The sequence below is a fragment of the Pelodiscus sinensis genome, chromosome 4 (assembly GCF_049634645.1).
Source record: "Pelodiscus sinensis isolate JC-2024 chromosome 4, ASM4963464v1, whole genome shotgun sequence".
In the NCBI taxonomy this organism is placed as follows: domain Eukaryota; kingdom Metazoa; phylum Chordata; order Testudines; family Trionychidae; genus Pelodiscus; species Pelodiscus sinensis.
In genome coordinates, this window is record NC_134714.1 from 58104122 (window position 1) to 58119059 (window position 14938).

Here is a 14938-nt window from a genome sequence, read left to right on the forward strand (position 1 = left end):
CTTTTTAGAAGTCAAACTTTATAATGCAAATGTTGACACAAACTTTGCTGTAATAGTACTATCAGTGCTACAATACCATATACATTTTTGTTCAGCATGCTTTTATAGTCTATTATATTACTTATATACTACGTTAATAGCCTATTTAAAGATTGACACTGACATTTCTAAAAAAATTAAAATTCTTCTCTGTTTTACTTAGCATTACTTATATATTTGCTCAGGACTACTTGATTTGATGTGATTCTGCCTGCATTTCTCACCCAACCCATGTGGGAAGAGAAACAAAGAATTATATGGATTTTGTAAACCGATATAGAAGTGGAAAGGTAGGTTTAAATTAAAGGTAGTATCTAACTACTTTAATTCCGACCCATTTGAGTTAAGAATAAGCTTAATGAATGTAGATGTAGTAAAAGGATTGAAGGCTGGACTGCCATTTTCCCTTAGGGAGAAAAGTGTGGTGGACTTTGTCAGTGGTTCTGCAGTTGGGCAGCCTCTAACTCGGGGGTGGGCAATAATTTTTGCCTGGGGGTCACTTCAAAAAATGTTGAAGTAGCCCCAGGTCACCCCAGAAGGGGCGGGCCTAAATGGGAAGGAGCAGGGCTAATCCACCCCCAGGCCATGATTGGTCTGGGGGTAGGGGAGCCCCTTTTCCCTCCCCTTCCCACTAGGCACCCATGTCCTGGAAGAGGCTTGGCACGCTCCTCGACCCCCAGGCCAATCCGGGCCTTGGGATGGGGGAGTGAGGGAAGCCTACTCCTGCCCTACGAGGAGCCCGTGGCACTTGGAAGTGCCACGGGCTCCTTGCAGGGCCGGGGCAGAACGAAGGAAGCTTCTCGCAGCTCCCCCAACCCCAGGCCCTGATTGGCATGGGGTCAGGGGAGCACGCAAAGCCTCCTCTGCCCTCTCACCTGCCTTGTGAGCAGCGCACGGCGTTTCAAAGCACCACGTGTTCCTGGCAGGGCAGGCTTCACGTGCTTCCCCACCCCCAGGCCAATTAAGGGAGCGGGGGAGCGCCCGAAGCCTTCTCCGCTCTGCCCCTGATCTGCGAGTAGCGCGCAGCGCCCTAATTGGCCTGGGGTTGGGGGAGCACCCGCTAGCACCCTTCCCCAGTACCATGTCCCCTGCTCCCACCAGCACAGTTGGGGCCACATTACTGAGGCTTAGAGGGTAGGGGTTTGGAGGAGTTATTTTTTTGCATCTCACTTGTGTGGCTCCAACTACTTTTCTGTGGGTCAGTGACCCCTGACTCAAAACAGGTTCCCCACCCTTCTCATAAATAAAGACAATGGTGGAACTTTTTGTGTTTGACATATTTTATTTAAAAATTAAGCCTGGCCAACAAACCCCCAATTGGAGCCAAGCCCCCATCTGGTCACAGCATCATAACACTCCTGCACCCCCCACGTCCTGAGCCTCTCATATCCCCAAACTCCTGCACTCCCACATCCTCCATCATCTGCCACAACACTTCTGCACCATCCACACACTGCGAATCTGTGTGGATTCCAGAAGTATCCCGGAAAAACTCTTCTGCATCCAGGGATGTGTTCTTCTAACCCCTGTATTCCTTGTTCCACGAGGGATAAAGGGGCTTCCGAAAGAAGGGTTTTTTCTGACATTTGGTCCAGTCTAGACAGGCCAAATGTTGGAAAAACCTCTTCCTACAAAAGAATCAGGGAAAAAAGCAGCAGTGTAGCTGTACCCTGAGAGTGTAGAAGGGGTGGGGATAGCAAGTGATGGAGAGGAGGAGGACAGATAGGGTGGGGCTTCAAGGAAGGGGTGGGGTCTTGGGGGAAGAATGAGGCGGTAGATCTTGGCTTGTTCTGACATTTAAAAAGTGATCTTGGGCGTAGAAAGTTTGGAGACCACAGCCCTAGGTATTGCTGGCTTTAGAGCTTTACAACCCATGCTAAGGATGGATCTGGAATGTTGTTAGTAGTAGTGTTACCATAGTGCTGGAAACCCCCTTATACTAGCTGCTGTGCAAAGACCGAACAAAAGGAAGTGTAGTATCTAAGCAAAAGATGAGACAACATGTCTACAGACGGAGGAGTACAAAGAAACAGTAAAACAATACTGGTTGTCATGAAAGGGAGTGATCTCAGCAGATTGGACACTTCTAACCATTGCCGTGTGGGGACGGATTTTTTTTAAGGCATCACAGCAAAGGAGGCCTCTGAAGGATCATCATAAATTAGCTTTGTGGATGTTTACAGTGAGTTTTTCCTGAAGCGAAGGGGGCAACAAGGGAGAAGACATGAAAGTAATTTGTTTGAAAACTTCAGTGAGTGGCGTACGATCTGATTTCTTATCAACCATATTTCCACATAAAAAATGTACTGTAGTCTTCTTATTTTAGGTAATCAAATTTCATTTTTTTGATCAACAATTAATTAGCAGTTCCAAATGTGTGCACATTGAGTGTTATTTTTCTGTCATCCATAACCATGAGTATAGTACCTTATTTTGTCTTAGAGGTCTTGCTGCTCTCACATAGTCTGATGGTATCCAGTTACTAAAGTGATAGGAGGGAGCGCACACTCGTGCGTGCGTGCACGCACGCACACACGATGGCAAAATCTGGCCTTGAGAAAAGAGAGAACTGCAAATTTGCAAAACTTAGCAAATACTAACTGAAAATTGTTTATTAAGCCAATATTTTATTATAACTATTAATAGCCAATGCTATTTCAGAGAAAACAAAAGCCACTGCCAAACTTTATTTTTACATTATTTTATAAAATGTTGCAGATGTGGGTTTTTTGGTTTGTTTTTGTTTGTTTTAGAGGCAGGGTATTGTCTGGCTATATTTTTTAAGTGTCTGGTCATCTAGAGTCACTTAAATCTGCCTTTGGATACATACATCTACATATCTTATGCCTGGTGAATTGGCTGTTGTTTTCAGACTTGATTTTGCTGCTAGACACAATATAAAATTATTCTAGTGCTGTTGTTATTTAAAAGGTCTTCTAAAAGGTCTTTTGAGTCTTCTTGTCTTTTTCCAAGCATTCTTATGGAAGATGCACCTCGTAAGTGGCAATACGGTTTCTGTTCCTAAAATATACAATTTTTACTTGATATGGCACACAAAGTAAGGATCAGACAAACAGGTAGATCATGTTAGAGGCAAAGATGGCACTAAGTTTTCTGAATTTTGTTCTTTTCTCCACCAGTAGAATTACAGACCATGTTCTCTTAGTTGCTTGAAATTTTGGCGGATTTAACTTGTTTGAGTTGAAGTTTTTCCATTCAGGGTGTCTGCCTCAGGTTTTTTATTTTAGTTTAGTTTTTTAAAGTTTAATTACAACAGCTCAGCTGGTTGTGAAAAAATATTTTGTATGCTCATGTTCCTCATTATAGAATTTTGTTTTTCAGTTTTTTGCTTTTTCTTCTTAAGTCTTATACCAAAACTTGTAACTAAGTAAATGGGAGTTCTGCATTGAATATGTAAAATATACAAACTATTCTGAAAAATCAGGCCCTGGATGTTCCAAGCTACACATCCAAATTTAGTGGAGAGTATTGAGAATTTTGGCCTTAATCTCTTTGTGCTTCAATTCTCCATATGTTAAATGGGGATAATACTACCTAATCTTACAGGGATGTTGTAAGGATAAGTTAACTGGTGGTGAGAGTACCATATAAACAGCTCTGAAAAATAAATAACTTTTTATTCAATGGTAGGTTTGAGTGGTGTTTTTAAATAAGGACTGGAGCAACATATTGACTGTGGAGTATAAATGTTCAGTAACTAAATGAGACAGGTTTTGTGGGGGGGGGGAATGTGTGATTAAAAACTGAATTGAAACAGGGTAGCTGAATTAGGTTATGTGACTTACCTTAATTATGACATTTCCTAATTTTGAGTGTTTCATTTTACAACCTTTTGGAGGTATGTCCTGTTCTTATCATCTGGCCTTCCTTTTAGGCTTTTTATCCTAACTAGGGATGTTAAATTTAGGTTAACTAATTGAATAGTCGGTGGGATTTCCATTGACTATTCAGTTAATTGATAAGGGCTCCTCTGCCTTTGAACTGTAGCAAGAGCTCTACCAGGTTCTTGCTACAGTTCAAAAACGGAAGCCCAACAGGGAGCGCAGGCCATGTGGTCCCTGTGGCACCTGACCCCAGTGGGCTCTTGTACATTTCAAAAAGAAGCCCTTCGGGGTTAGCAGGGGACTCGTGACTTGGGGGGGGGGGACGCCTGAGCTTAAAAGCTGGTCCCTCCCAGCACTGTGTCCACGGAAGGCAGGGGAGTAGAGGCACAAGTAAGGACTAAAGCAATCTCTTCTCCTGCCGGTTCTGCTGCAATTCTGCTTTTGAAATGTACAAGAGCCCCATTGGGGCTCTTGTACATTTCAGAAAACAAAAGCCTGCAGGGAGCAGGGGGCCAGCAGGGAGGTAGAGGCACATCAGAAGCACTCCCTGCTGGGCTTCTGCTTTTGAAATGTACAAGCACCCTGCCAAGGCTCTTTCAAAAGAAGATTTGCAGCAGAATCGGTGTGAGCGGAGACTGCTTCAGTCCCCGCTTGCACCATTTCTTGCTGTGCCTCTACCTCTCCTGCCCTCACCCCCTTTGCTGCCTGTCTCAGATAGAGGCAGCAAGGGCGGGGGAGGAGGAGGGAGCGGCAGATTGCATCACTAGTCGCTTACATCCCTAATTCTAACCAGACCTTAGGTTTCTTTTTGTATTTTCTTTTAACAATACTTGGATTTGGTTTGGCTCATGTACTCCATTTCCCACAGCTGGTTGCCATCCAAAGTACCCAATGTCCTCAGGATTGCCAAGACTCCTGACCTCTCCCTTACCTGAGAGTAGGTTCCCTCTTTTATAGCAGACATCTTGTTTTCATCCTGCAGTCACATGACTTTTTTCAGGCTACATTTACACTTAAAAATTACTGAGGATACCTTTGTCAATTAGGAATGTGTGTCTGTGCAGTGAGGGAGGAAATCACATAGGTAACCAACATAGCTAGGCCAAAAAAAGGATTTTGGGAAAATGCAGCTATTCTGACACATTCTATTTGCTCATCTAAGCAACATCTCCTTTAGGACTTAAGTCATGTCTTTTATCTGAAGTCTGCCACTCCAAAACTTTATTTTAAAAGGTTTTCATACCCAAAGCAAACATCCCATTCCACACATGTGCCCAAAGGACCAACACACTATAACAAGTAGGGATACAAATGGTTAACTGGTTAACCAGAAAGGGTTGGAGCAGTTCCTCACCAGCCACAGACAGGGGACTGCTCTGGGTCCACTGGAACTGCCCCTGTCTGTGGCAGGCCCAACCCGGCCCCTCGCCATAAATTACATGCTGGCTCCCTGCAAGGTGGTTAACAAGCTTTATACCTCAAAGTCTGCAGCACATGTAACCGTGTAACTGCTATGATTTTTAGTGGTTACTGTTATTTTTTTAATTAATTTTTACAACCCTTGTTGCAAGTACAGCTCTTCACCTAACCTAAGCAGTAGATTTGCCTGATTAGATTTTGGTTTTAATATGATACTCTTTATATAAACAACAACTTTTTTATCTTGTCTTCTAATGTGTATGTAATTAGAAACATACCCAGCATCGCTCAGGTCCTTCAGAGCAGGGAGCTGGCAGTCTTGGGGGTGCAGGAGTCAGGACAGGACAGGAAGTACAGGAGAAGGGTAGGAGGCTGGAGGTGTGGGGGAGTGCGATATTGAGGGTTAGAGGATGAGGAGGGGTCCAGGGCAGGGAGATTCCATCTGGCAAACTTTCACTCACTCCCCTCTCTCCCCCCCTCCGATCCCAACTTACAGAGCCTTCTCTCCCTCCTTTCCCCCAACCTCCCGACTCTCCTTCCTAATTGGTATGGGCCTTTTCTCTCCCCTCCGCACACTTTAAATTCCCCGTCCAGTCCAGTCCAGGGTCCTTTCTCCCTTCCCTATCCAGCTTGGGGCCTTTGCTCTCTTCCTTTGGCCAGCACTGTGGCCAAGGGCAGGAGGGCTACTTACCCAGTCTGGTGGCAAGGAAGATGGTGAGTCCCAGTCCCACCTTGCCACTCTTGTCACCTTGCAGAATAGTGACACTCTGAAGTATGGGTGTGTCTAGACTACATGCCTCCGTCGATGGAGGCATGTAGATTAGACTGATAGGCAAAGGGAAATGAAGCCGTGATTTAAATAATCGCGGTTTCATTTAAATTTACATGGCCGCGCGCTAGTCTGGATGTGCCGCGCCGACCTGAAAGCCTTTTATCGACATCCCCCTTATGCCTTGTAGGATGAGGCTTACAGGGGATGTCGATAAAAGGCTTTCATTTCGACAGGGGAGCATCCAGACTAGCGCGCGGAGCCGACAAACAGCTGATCAGCTGTTTGTCGGCTCAGCGTGGCAGCCATGTAAATTTAAATGAAGCCGCGATTATTTTAATCGCGGCTTCATTTCCCTTTTTCGAATACACAAATCTACATGCCTCCGTCGACGGAGGCATGTAGTTTAGATGTACCCTATAGTTCTTACCTGTGCTCATTGCCCCAGTGGTGTCACTCAATACCACATCTGTCCAAACAGCAGACCCCTCACTTTCCATGCTATGGAAAATAGTCCCATTCCAGGGTCTTCCTGTTTTCCTGGCACAACCAAACCCTGACCTTGCTTTAAGTCAGAATAAGAGGAAGCTGCATACCAAATTTGGTAGTATTAGTTCTTACTGTTCAGGATAAGTTTTTGAACAAACAGACTCGTGGACAGCCAGATGCACTTTTCTAAAATACATAAAGGCTCCCCTGTCCTATCTGTTGGCAGTCAAAGTGCTATCCTGATTTGGATATCCGGTACTGTAAAGAGACAGAAGAATAGCTCTAACAGTCCCTCCCAAAGAGCAAACAAGAGTATTTTAAATTGCTCTCCCCCCAATAGAACACCAAAAAACTAATAGGATTATAAAACACCAACCTGAGGTGTAGAGAGTGTGGATCCAGGAAGAGCTCACTCTGAGCTTCCAATCTAGAGAATGTAGAATGTTTCTGTATGGCAGTCCTGTAGTTGGCACATACTTTTGTGTTATAAAAGCTTCTTTTCTCTCCTCTTCCACCATAGTGAAAAAGCATCATCGGTTCGACAATCCATTGCACGAATTGACTTTTCCCTGACAAATTGAACGCTTAGCCAATAACAACTTTCTTTGCCATAATATGCCAACCGTTGAGTTACAGAAATTCATCTTGTACTATGTTAACTATTAGGGATATTAGTGGCTTATTGGCTGTGTGTAACTGAGAAGTGATTTGCTTATCGTTAACTGTCCTGGTTAAACGCAACACCCACTCCTTCCCCCCTGCCCTCTCTTTCCCCTCGCCCCCAACAAGCTCTGCATTTAAAACTTGGTCTGGCAGGCTGGCTCAGTCCCAGCCCGCCAGTCTAAGTTTTAAATAAAGAGCACACAGGGGAGCCACTTGCCACCCCGTGCTGCTGCCTGTGCCACAGACGCAGTGGTGCAAGGCAACGGGTGGGAGCCAGTCCATGCGCCAGAGGCTGGTCTAGCATCCCACAGCTCTTGAGGGCAAGGATTCCTCTTTTCTATGTTTGAAGAGCACCCTTTACATTTGGACCATGACTCCACTTTGGGCTATTACCATAATAATATTTACATAATATCCAAAACAAACATTTTTTTAATTTGTTGTATTGTGGGTGAATTCTAGTTGTATATATTAATGGAAATTAAAAGGTTTGATCAGATTTATATCTGCATGTTTTATTGCCCACTAATAGTTACATTTGACGTGCTAATTATTCCCTGCTATCTCTTGTTTCATATATAATTTCCGAGATCTATATTACTAATGAAGGAAGCTACTTTGTAATCACATCTCATAGATCTTTTATCAAGTGAGAACTCAAGACATTTTATGAGTTTCTGATATGGTGAACTAAAACTGATTTTTGTTTCCAGTTTAATGGGGATACCGCAGATAAGTTGCAGATTAGAGAGAGAAACCTGTTCTACTGTGTGTGAAACTAGTATCTTTTAAATTAGTACCAAGGGAGTGTAGTTGTACTCTCAAGATGAATCTTCCTGTTTAATTCACAAACAGTACTTCAGTGTTTATCTCGGATAACTGCATTCTTATCCTCTTACCTACGGCTTCCATGTCCTTGTAGTTGTAATTTGTATATTCATAATTTATGTAAACTGATCTTTGACTCTAGGGTCACATTAGGGAGTTTTAGAAAAGACTTGGTAATGCTGCTACTGCTGTTTAGCTGTTTGTGATGGCTCTTGTGAGACTGAGACTTGGTCTACACTGGCAAGTTTTGTTGATGAAAAAAGCCTTTTGTTCTCTCTCCTCCTCCCCCCCCTCCCCCCCCCCACCCCCCCACAGACACCCTGCCATGTGCTGGCTCAGTATGCAGTGGTCTCATGGTGTCTTCCCAGGTACTCATGCCTAGCCATCCCTCCAAATGCTCCCCTGCTTGGAGCACCATGGAGCTGCTGGATCTGATCAGTGTATGAGGAGAAGAGTCAGTCCCAGCTGAGGGTGACCCATAGGAATGGGGACACCTATGCGTACACTTCTTGATTCTTGTATGAAAAGGGATATGAGTGGGACATGCTACATCTAAGAGTGAAGATTAAATTTTGAAGGATCTTGAAGTCTTGTCTATATAATCCTTGGTAGCACCCAGTAGAAATTTATACCCAAAATTCCCAAATGTAGATAAAGTTCTAGGCCACATGAACATATGAAGTGTTAGAGATTTTAGGGAACAATAACTCTAATGGCATGAGAATTCATGAGGCATCTCTGCTGTATTTTCAGAAGATACTGTAAGTTTAACCTTTTGGTTATTGCAGAGCACCTTACAAATATAGATTGGGGGGAGGTTCTTTTAACTGTTCTCAAAAATAAAACATTAGTGTCTACATGTCCCCTCAATCCTACTTCTTGTTCAGCCAGTCACTAAGACAGAAAAGTTTGTTTCCATTTACAGAGATGTTAAAATGCATTTATTTGTATAGATGTGTAACCGCTGAAATGTTCAGTTGTTACACGTTCACTTGCAGGGGAAAAGGTGGGGAGTCCGTGCTCGCAGGGAGTCAGCATGCACAGGGAATTGGCCTGAAAGCTGGCTCCCACCTCTCCCCCACCTCCCTACGCTGCTATCTCTGTGGGAAGTAGAAGCGTAGGCGGGGAGGCAGGCACCTCGGTGGGAGCTGGCTTAAAAGCTGGCTCCCAGTGTGCACCGGCTCCCACCTCTCCCCTTCTTCCCTCCCCGCACTTGTAACTGTGCGCTCGTCGGTTAACTGTGTACCCAGGTACACATTCACATCCCTACTAAACCCTCCTTCCCCCAATGCACTTTCACAGTACAGAGATTGCATTCAGTGCTTGTATGAAGGAAACTGGGGGAGAAAAAGTCTTTTGTTTCTCCTTATTACAGTGCAAATATTTGTAATAAAAAATAATATAAAGTGAATACTATAGACTTTGTATTTTATGTAGTAACTAGCTGGACTTACCCGGCATTGCCCAGGAAACCGAAGGAACAAAATTTAGAAAAACAGAAGCTGGGCCTGACAGCTTCCAGTCACACCGCAGCTGCCAGTGCCTGACATCTGGTCATTATGGCAGACCCCCATGCTTTTCTACTGCTTCATAAAGCAAAGTCTCTGACTCAAAAAAGAGGCATTGCAATGTTGGGAATCAGAGCTATTTGACTTGGCAAACTTAGATACAAAAGGCACAATAGAAACTATGTCTCTGTTTTCTTCCCATGTCATGAGTCATTAAAAGCACAGTGGAAGGGAGAGCCCCCAAATCACCATGGCTTATTTTCTCACCGTTGCTGGAAACATATGGAGGCCCCTCTTCAATAGTGCAATGTTTTGCTTCCTATCAGATGGTATTTTTGCTAATTATCCTTGTAGAAGCTAATGTTTTTTTGGTAGGGACAGGCATGCTGGGTCTGCAAATTCTCATCCAAGAGCTGAGTATAGGGATGCCTCAATCAGTAGGGCCAGCCCTACTGAATCGGAGAGATTTCAAGGTGACACCTCAAACGCTTCTCCCATCTTTTTTGATGAAACTATGAGTCAACTATTTGAGCCTGCTGGCACTTCTATAGTCCCTCCTCCAATACCACTCCCTTGACCAGCTGCCCTTCCCATGGATTGCATCTCTCTCACACACCCCTTCCCCCCAGGATCATCCAGTATCAAACCCAGGACCAGTGCCCAGATTTGAGGGATCCCCCTGGCCTTGGATTAATTTCTTACCCACCCAGCATCATCCAGTGCTGCCCCTTGGGTCAGTGCCCCTCCAAAGGAGATCCCCCCCCCTCCCCCGCTATGGGCTTCATTTCTCACTCACTCCCTGCAGGATTGTCCAGCCCCACTTCCTTCATCCCCTTACAGTCCTGCCCTCCCCCCACTCACTCCCAACGGTCTAGCCCCTGCCCCCCGGACCATCCCGCCCCCCCCCAATGGTCCAGCCCTCCCTCCCCCCCCATCCTGCCCTTCTCCCACGCGCTCCCACCGGTCCAGCCCCTCCGGACTAGCCTGCCCACTAACGATCCAGTCTTCCCAATCCTGCCCTACCCCCCCACTCGCCCCCGGGACCAATGTCCCGTTCCCCCCGCTCTCACCTCAGGGTCCTTGATGCGCCTCCTTGCAGACATTTCTTCAAAGTGGCAGATGAGAGGTAACAACAGCCCCGCCCCCTTCATGTAGAGTGAGCCCTGGAAGCAACCAGCAGCGGAGGGGAGGAAACAAGTGGTCGCTTACATCCCTATTTTTTAAAAAACAAAACAAGTTGGCCGAGATGTTTGAATAATTAATATAGTATTCTTTTAAATTATTTGTAAACATTTCTCTGTATTACACTTCTTAAAAAGCCTATGCAAAATGTAAAGTTAAAGTACATTTCATCATGTATCAAATAGAAAAGTTGAGAGCAAATGGTCCTAAAAAAAGTTTAGTACTCTTAAAAATGCAATTTTAGCAACGAGTAATTTTAGGTGTTCATGGAAATTGCATAGTTCAGCAAAAATATCTATTGTCAATTACGATTTTTTTCTTTATTTTTTAGGGCCCTATGCTGTTTGTTGCTTATAGAACATAACTTGTGGGATTCATGAAAACATATTGTTTGTAAAGCAAAGTGGGAGGAAAAACACCAGGTTTCCTAGGTTAGGACATGGTCCTGCTCATGCCTCATTCGAAGAAGGATCAAGCCCTTTCTCACTTGTTTACCTTTCTGTACAACTGATGGTGGAAACCAGATTCACTTCATAATAACCATATATATTCATTCATAAGCTGACTTTTTTTGGGGGGAAAAAATCTTGTGAAGCGTGTGTGTCGGCTTATGAACTAGGCAGTGTTACTTGCATTTTTCCATGAGGGGAGGGGTCAGCAAACTTCAATTTCCAGTGGGAGCAGGGCAAATTGCTGGCGTGCTGGGACATTTTATTCATGTGGCATGTCTTCAGGCACAGAACCTGTTAGCTCACAGTCACTGAAGTTTACTGTTCTGAGTTTTAGTGAGAAGGTACCCATTTTGTCGACACCCAATCATTGAGCTCTTTCTCCAGCTCAGGAAATGAAGCACACCTTGTTGGACATTTTTTCTTGCCTCTTGGCATGTCTTTTAGTGTTGCTTTATTTTTTCGCCATTCTATTACTTCTCATGGATGCAGAATTCACGAGTAGCAGCACAATTATTGTTTGCTTGTGCATATTCAACAGCTCTAAGCTTAAATGCTGCATATAAGGAGACGGTATTCTTATTTCAGTGTTGCTTGTTTTAAAATTCTAGTGCAAAAATCTTAGAAAATACTGTAATTTGTGGATTCCATAGAACTTTATAGAGGAATGCCACCTGTCAGATTATAATTGTTCGTTGTTTATTTCGAAGAAGCCCTGCAGATTGGCACATCTGGGATGATAACAGGGTATTTAAATGTTATTAATGATTTCAATTCTGCACATTATATTTGCAGACACTTAGGAGGTCCAGGGGGTCAACATGCATGATGAGCTCAAATTGCTCAGTAGCAGACTGACACCAGTGTCCTAGTACTATCGTTCATTGTATTTTTTATTGTCTTTTAAAGTCTAGCACTTTGTGAAGTGGAAGGGTCAAATCTCATGTAGATACAATTAAAATAAAAATAAACTTTTAGCACTTTTTTTTTTTTTTTTAAAGAAGCGAGTCCTGAACTACATCTACTATAGGGATCAGCATACTTTGGCTCTAACCTGTTAGGGTAAGCCGCTGGCGCGCTGGGAGATTTATTTGCTTGCAGAGTTGAAGGGACATTCAGGCATGGGGCCTTTCGGGTCCCATTGGCTGGGAACAGTGAACAGCAGCCAGTGGGAGCTGTAAAGCTCCATGCCTGTATACTGCATGTCCCTCAGCCCGTGCTGACGCTGATGAGCTGAGACTGGAAGTCTGTACACTGGAGTTGGCTTACAAATGGGTCACTGGATTTTTTTTAAAACCATTTTTTCTCTAAGTTCTCTATAAGGTTGGCTTATAAATGAACAAGTTTATGTTCAAGTATATACGATAGTTTTCTTCAGTCAGAATCTGATTCTTCTCAGATATAGTTGGACCATTAAATGTATAGTTTCTAAATCCTTTCATATCTTTACTGACCATTAATGTTGGTTGGTAAGATTTCATCCCTAATGCCTCTGATCACCAGATATTTACCATGACAATAAGTTATATTGAAAGTGCCCAAGAAAAAGAAGATGCATGCAAAACAAGATTTAAATAATTAGATTTAAAATAAAAGCATATAAAAAAGTTCAGTATTGGGCAGGTTTTCAGGATGTAGCTTCTGCTCTCTTTTTTGTTGACTGTTGTGAATGCAGCAAGCACTTTAGAGCCATTTATTTTTATTAATGGTCTTGGTTTTTCAAATAAGACTGGATGCTTAGCCATTTTGTGTTTATGGGAAAAACTAATTTGTTCGTGTTACATCTCTTTCAGTAATAGTTATGCACGAGTACGAGCTGTGGTGATGACCCGGGATGACTCAAGTGGTGGATGGTTACCACTTGGTGGAGGTGGACTAAGCTGTGTCACAGTCTTCAAAGATATTCAACAGGAAGAAAACAGCTGTTCTGATTTTCTTATCCACGGAGAACGACTCAGGGATAAAACGGTAACAACTTACATTATTAATACGTGTATAACTTGATAGTCTAAAAGTCTCACACGTGGCCTTGGCTGAAACTCTCCCCTCAAGACCTCCCTGATGAGCACAATCCCTTGATGTGCATGCCAAATAGTGCTGGTGTCCAGCTGCTTGTATGCTCTGGCCAGCTATTCAGTCTCTGTCCCCAACCCTGGCAAGAAAGTCTCCCCCTTGTCCTCACAAAGGTTGTGGAGCACATAGCAAGCCACCACCACAAAGGGGATGTTGATCTTGCTGAGGTCCAGCTGGGTGAGGAGACTCCTGAACCTCCCCTTTAAGCAGCTAAATGCACACTCCATGATGATGCAGCACCTGTTCAACCTGGCCTTGAAGTTCTCCTTGGAAGGGTCCAGGCTGCCTGTGTTAGAGTATCATGAGCCAGGGGACCAAGGGTTAGGCTGCATCCCCCAGAGTGCAGATGACAATGTCCACCTCCCCAACTTTGATGTCGGGGGGGGGGGGGGGGGGGGGGTGCCAGCGTGTTGGTGAAGCAACCCTTGTGATCCACAAGGGACTGCAGCATCGTGGAGAAATACCCCTTCCTGTTGCAGAGGCACAGTGGTTGGGAGCAAGGAAGGGGATGTGAGTGCTATCTGTGGCTCCCTCCCGCAGTTGGGGAAGCCTGTGGCAGCAAAACCATGTGTTGCTGTCCACGTTCCCCAGAGTGATGACCCTTTGTAACAGCACATGATTGATGGACTTGGCTACCTGCAGGAACACAGCCCCAAGTGTGGATTTCCCCACGCCAAGCTGATTCCCAACGGAACGGTAGTTGTCTGGCGTGACTAGCTTCCAAAGGGCAATGGCAATGTGTTTCTGCATGGGGATGACGAGTCCATCGGGTGTCCTTTCATCTGAGGGCAGAGGTGAGCCACTTGCAGAGCTGCAAGGAAGATGGCCTTCTGCATGCAAAAGTTCTGCAGCCACTGCTGATCGTCGCATCGCTGCATGACGATGCAGCCCCACCAATCCAAACTGGTCTCCCTCCTCCAGAAGCAGCAGTCCATGGTGTCCAGGGGATTAAGAGGCATTTGCAGCAGCAAGAGCAACAACACATAGGTGATGAGGGCCTCCAGGCTGGTCGTCATCCTCCTGGAGCAGCATGTGGGCAGTTTGAATGAACTGCGCCAGAACATGCAGCACAAGGCCTGTGAGCCTGGTACTGTTTTGCAACAACTCTGGCTCCATGTTGGAGTGGTGTGGCATCTGCAAGGGAAACGAGCACACTGAATCTGTTTTGTACTCAGCAAGTGGGGAGGCAGTGGAGGAGTGGCGCATGAGACACAACCGTAAAGTGGAGCTCCTGAGAGACACTTTGCAGTTTTCCTGACCAAGTAGTCACAAGAAGTGTCTGCCCTCCTGGTGCTGTCCCCAGAGTCCTTTCAGGAGCTCTTAAGTTCAGTCAATATAGATGTGCTATTTGGAAATAATTCTGACTAATTTTGATGCTCCTCTGTTGAGGGAACACACTACAGTAAAACTCCATTAGTCCGGCATCCAATGCTCCAGGACTCCTGATGGTCCGGCACCATCAGGAACCCGGAAGTGCTGGGGCAGCCGGACAGGCTTCCCCCATTCAGCTGCTGCTGAAACTGACCAGCAGCTGAATCGGGGAAGCCGGGAGCAGAGCAGCTGGGGTGCTGCTGGGTTGGTCTTGTAGCGCTGCCCCTCGGGGCTGCGGGACCAACCTGGCAGCACCCCAGCTGCTCTTGGGGACGCCTGGGGCAGAGCAGCTGGAGTGCTGCC

At 45.0% G+C, this 14938-nt stretch overlaps 1 protein-coding gene across 3 annotated transcripts in view; it reads left to right on the forward strand.

Moving 5' to 3' along the window:
- SPRED1 (sprouty related EVH1 domain containing 1) overlaps positions 1–14938 on the forward strand; it is a 119805-nt gene that overhangs the window by 46152 nt on the left and 58715 nt on the right. For 2 of the 3 annotated variants that reach the window (XM_075927035.1, XM_075927036.1), the window contains exon 2: positions 12985–13159. In XM_075927035.1, the coding sequence (XP_075783150.1) occupies positions 12985–13159 (175 nt within the window). Of the gene's footprint in view, positions 1–218; positions 330–12984; positions 13160–14938 lie in introns of those variants that run through there. The other variant, XM_006132697.4, reaches the window with a different exon arrangement.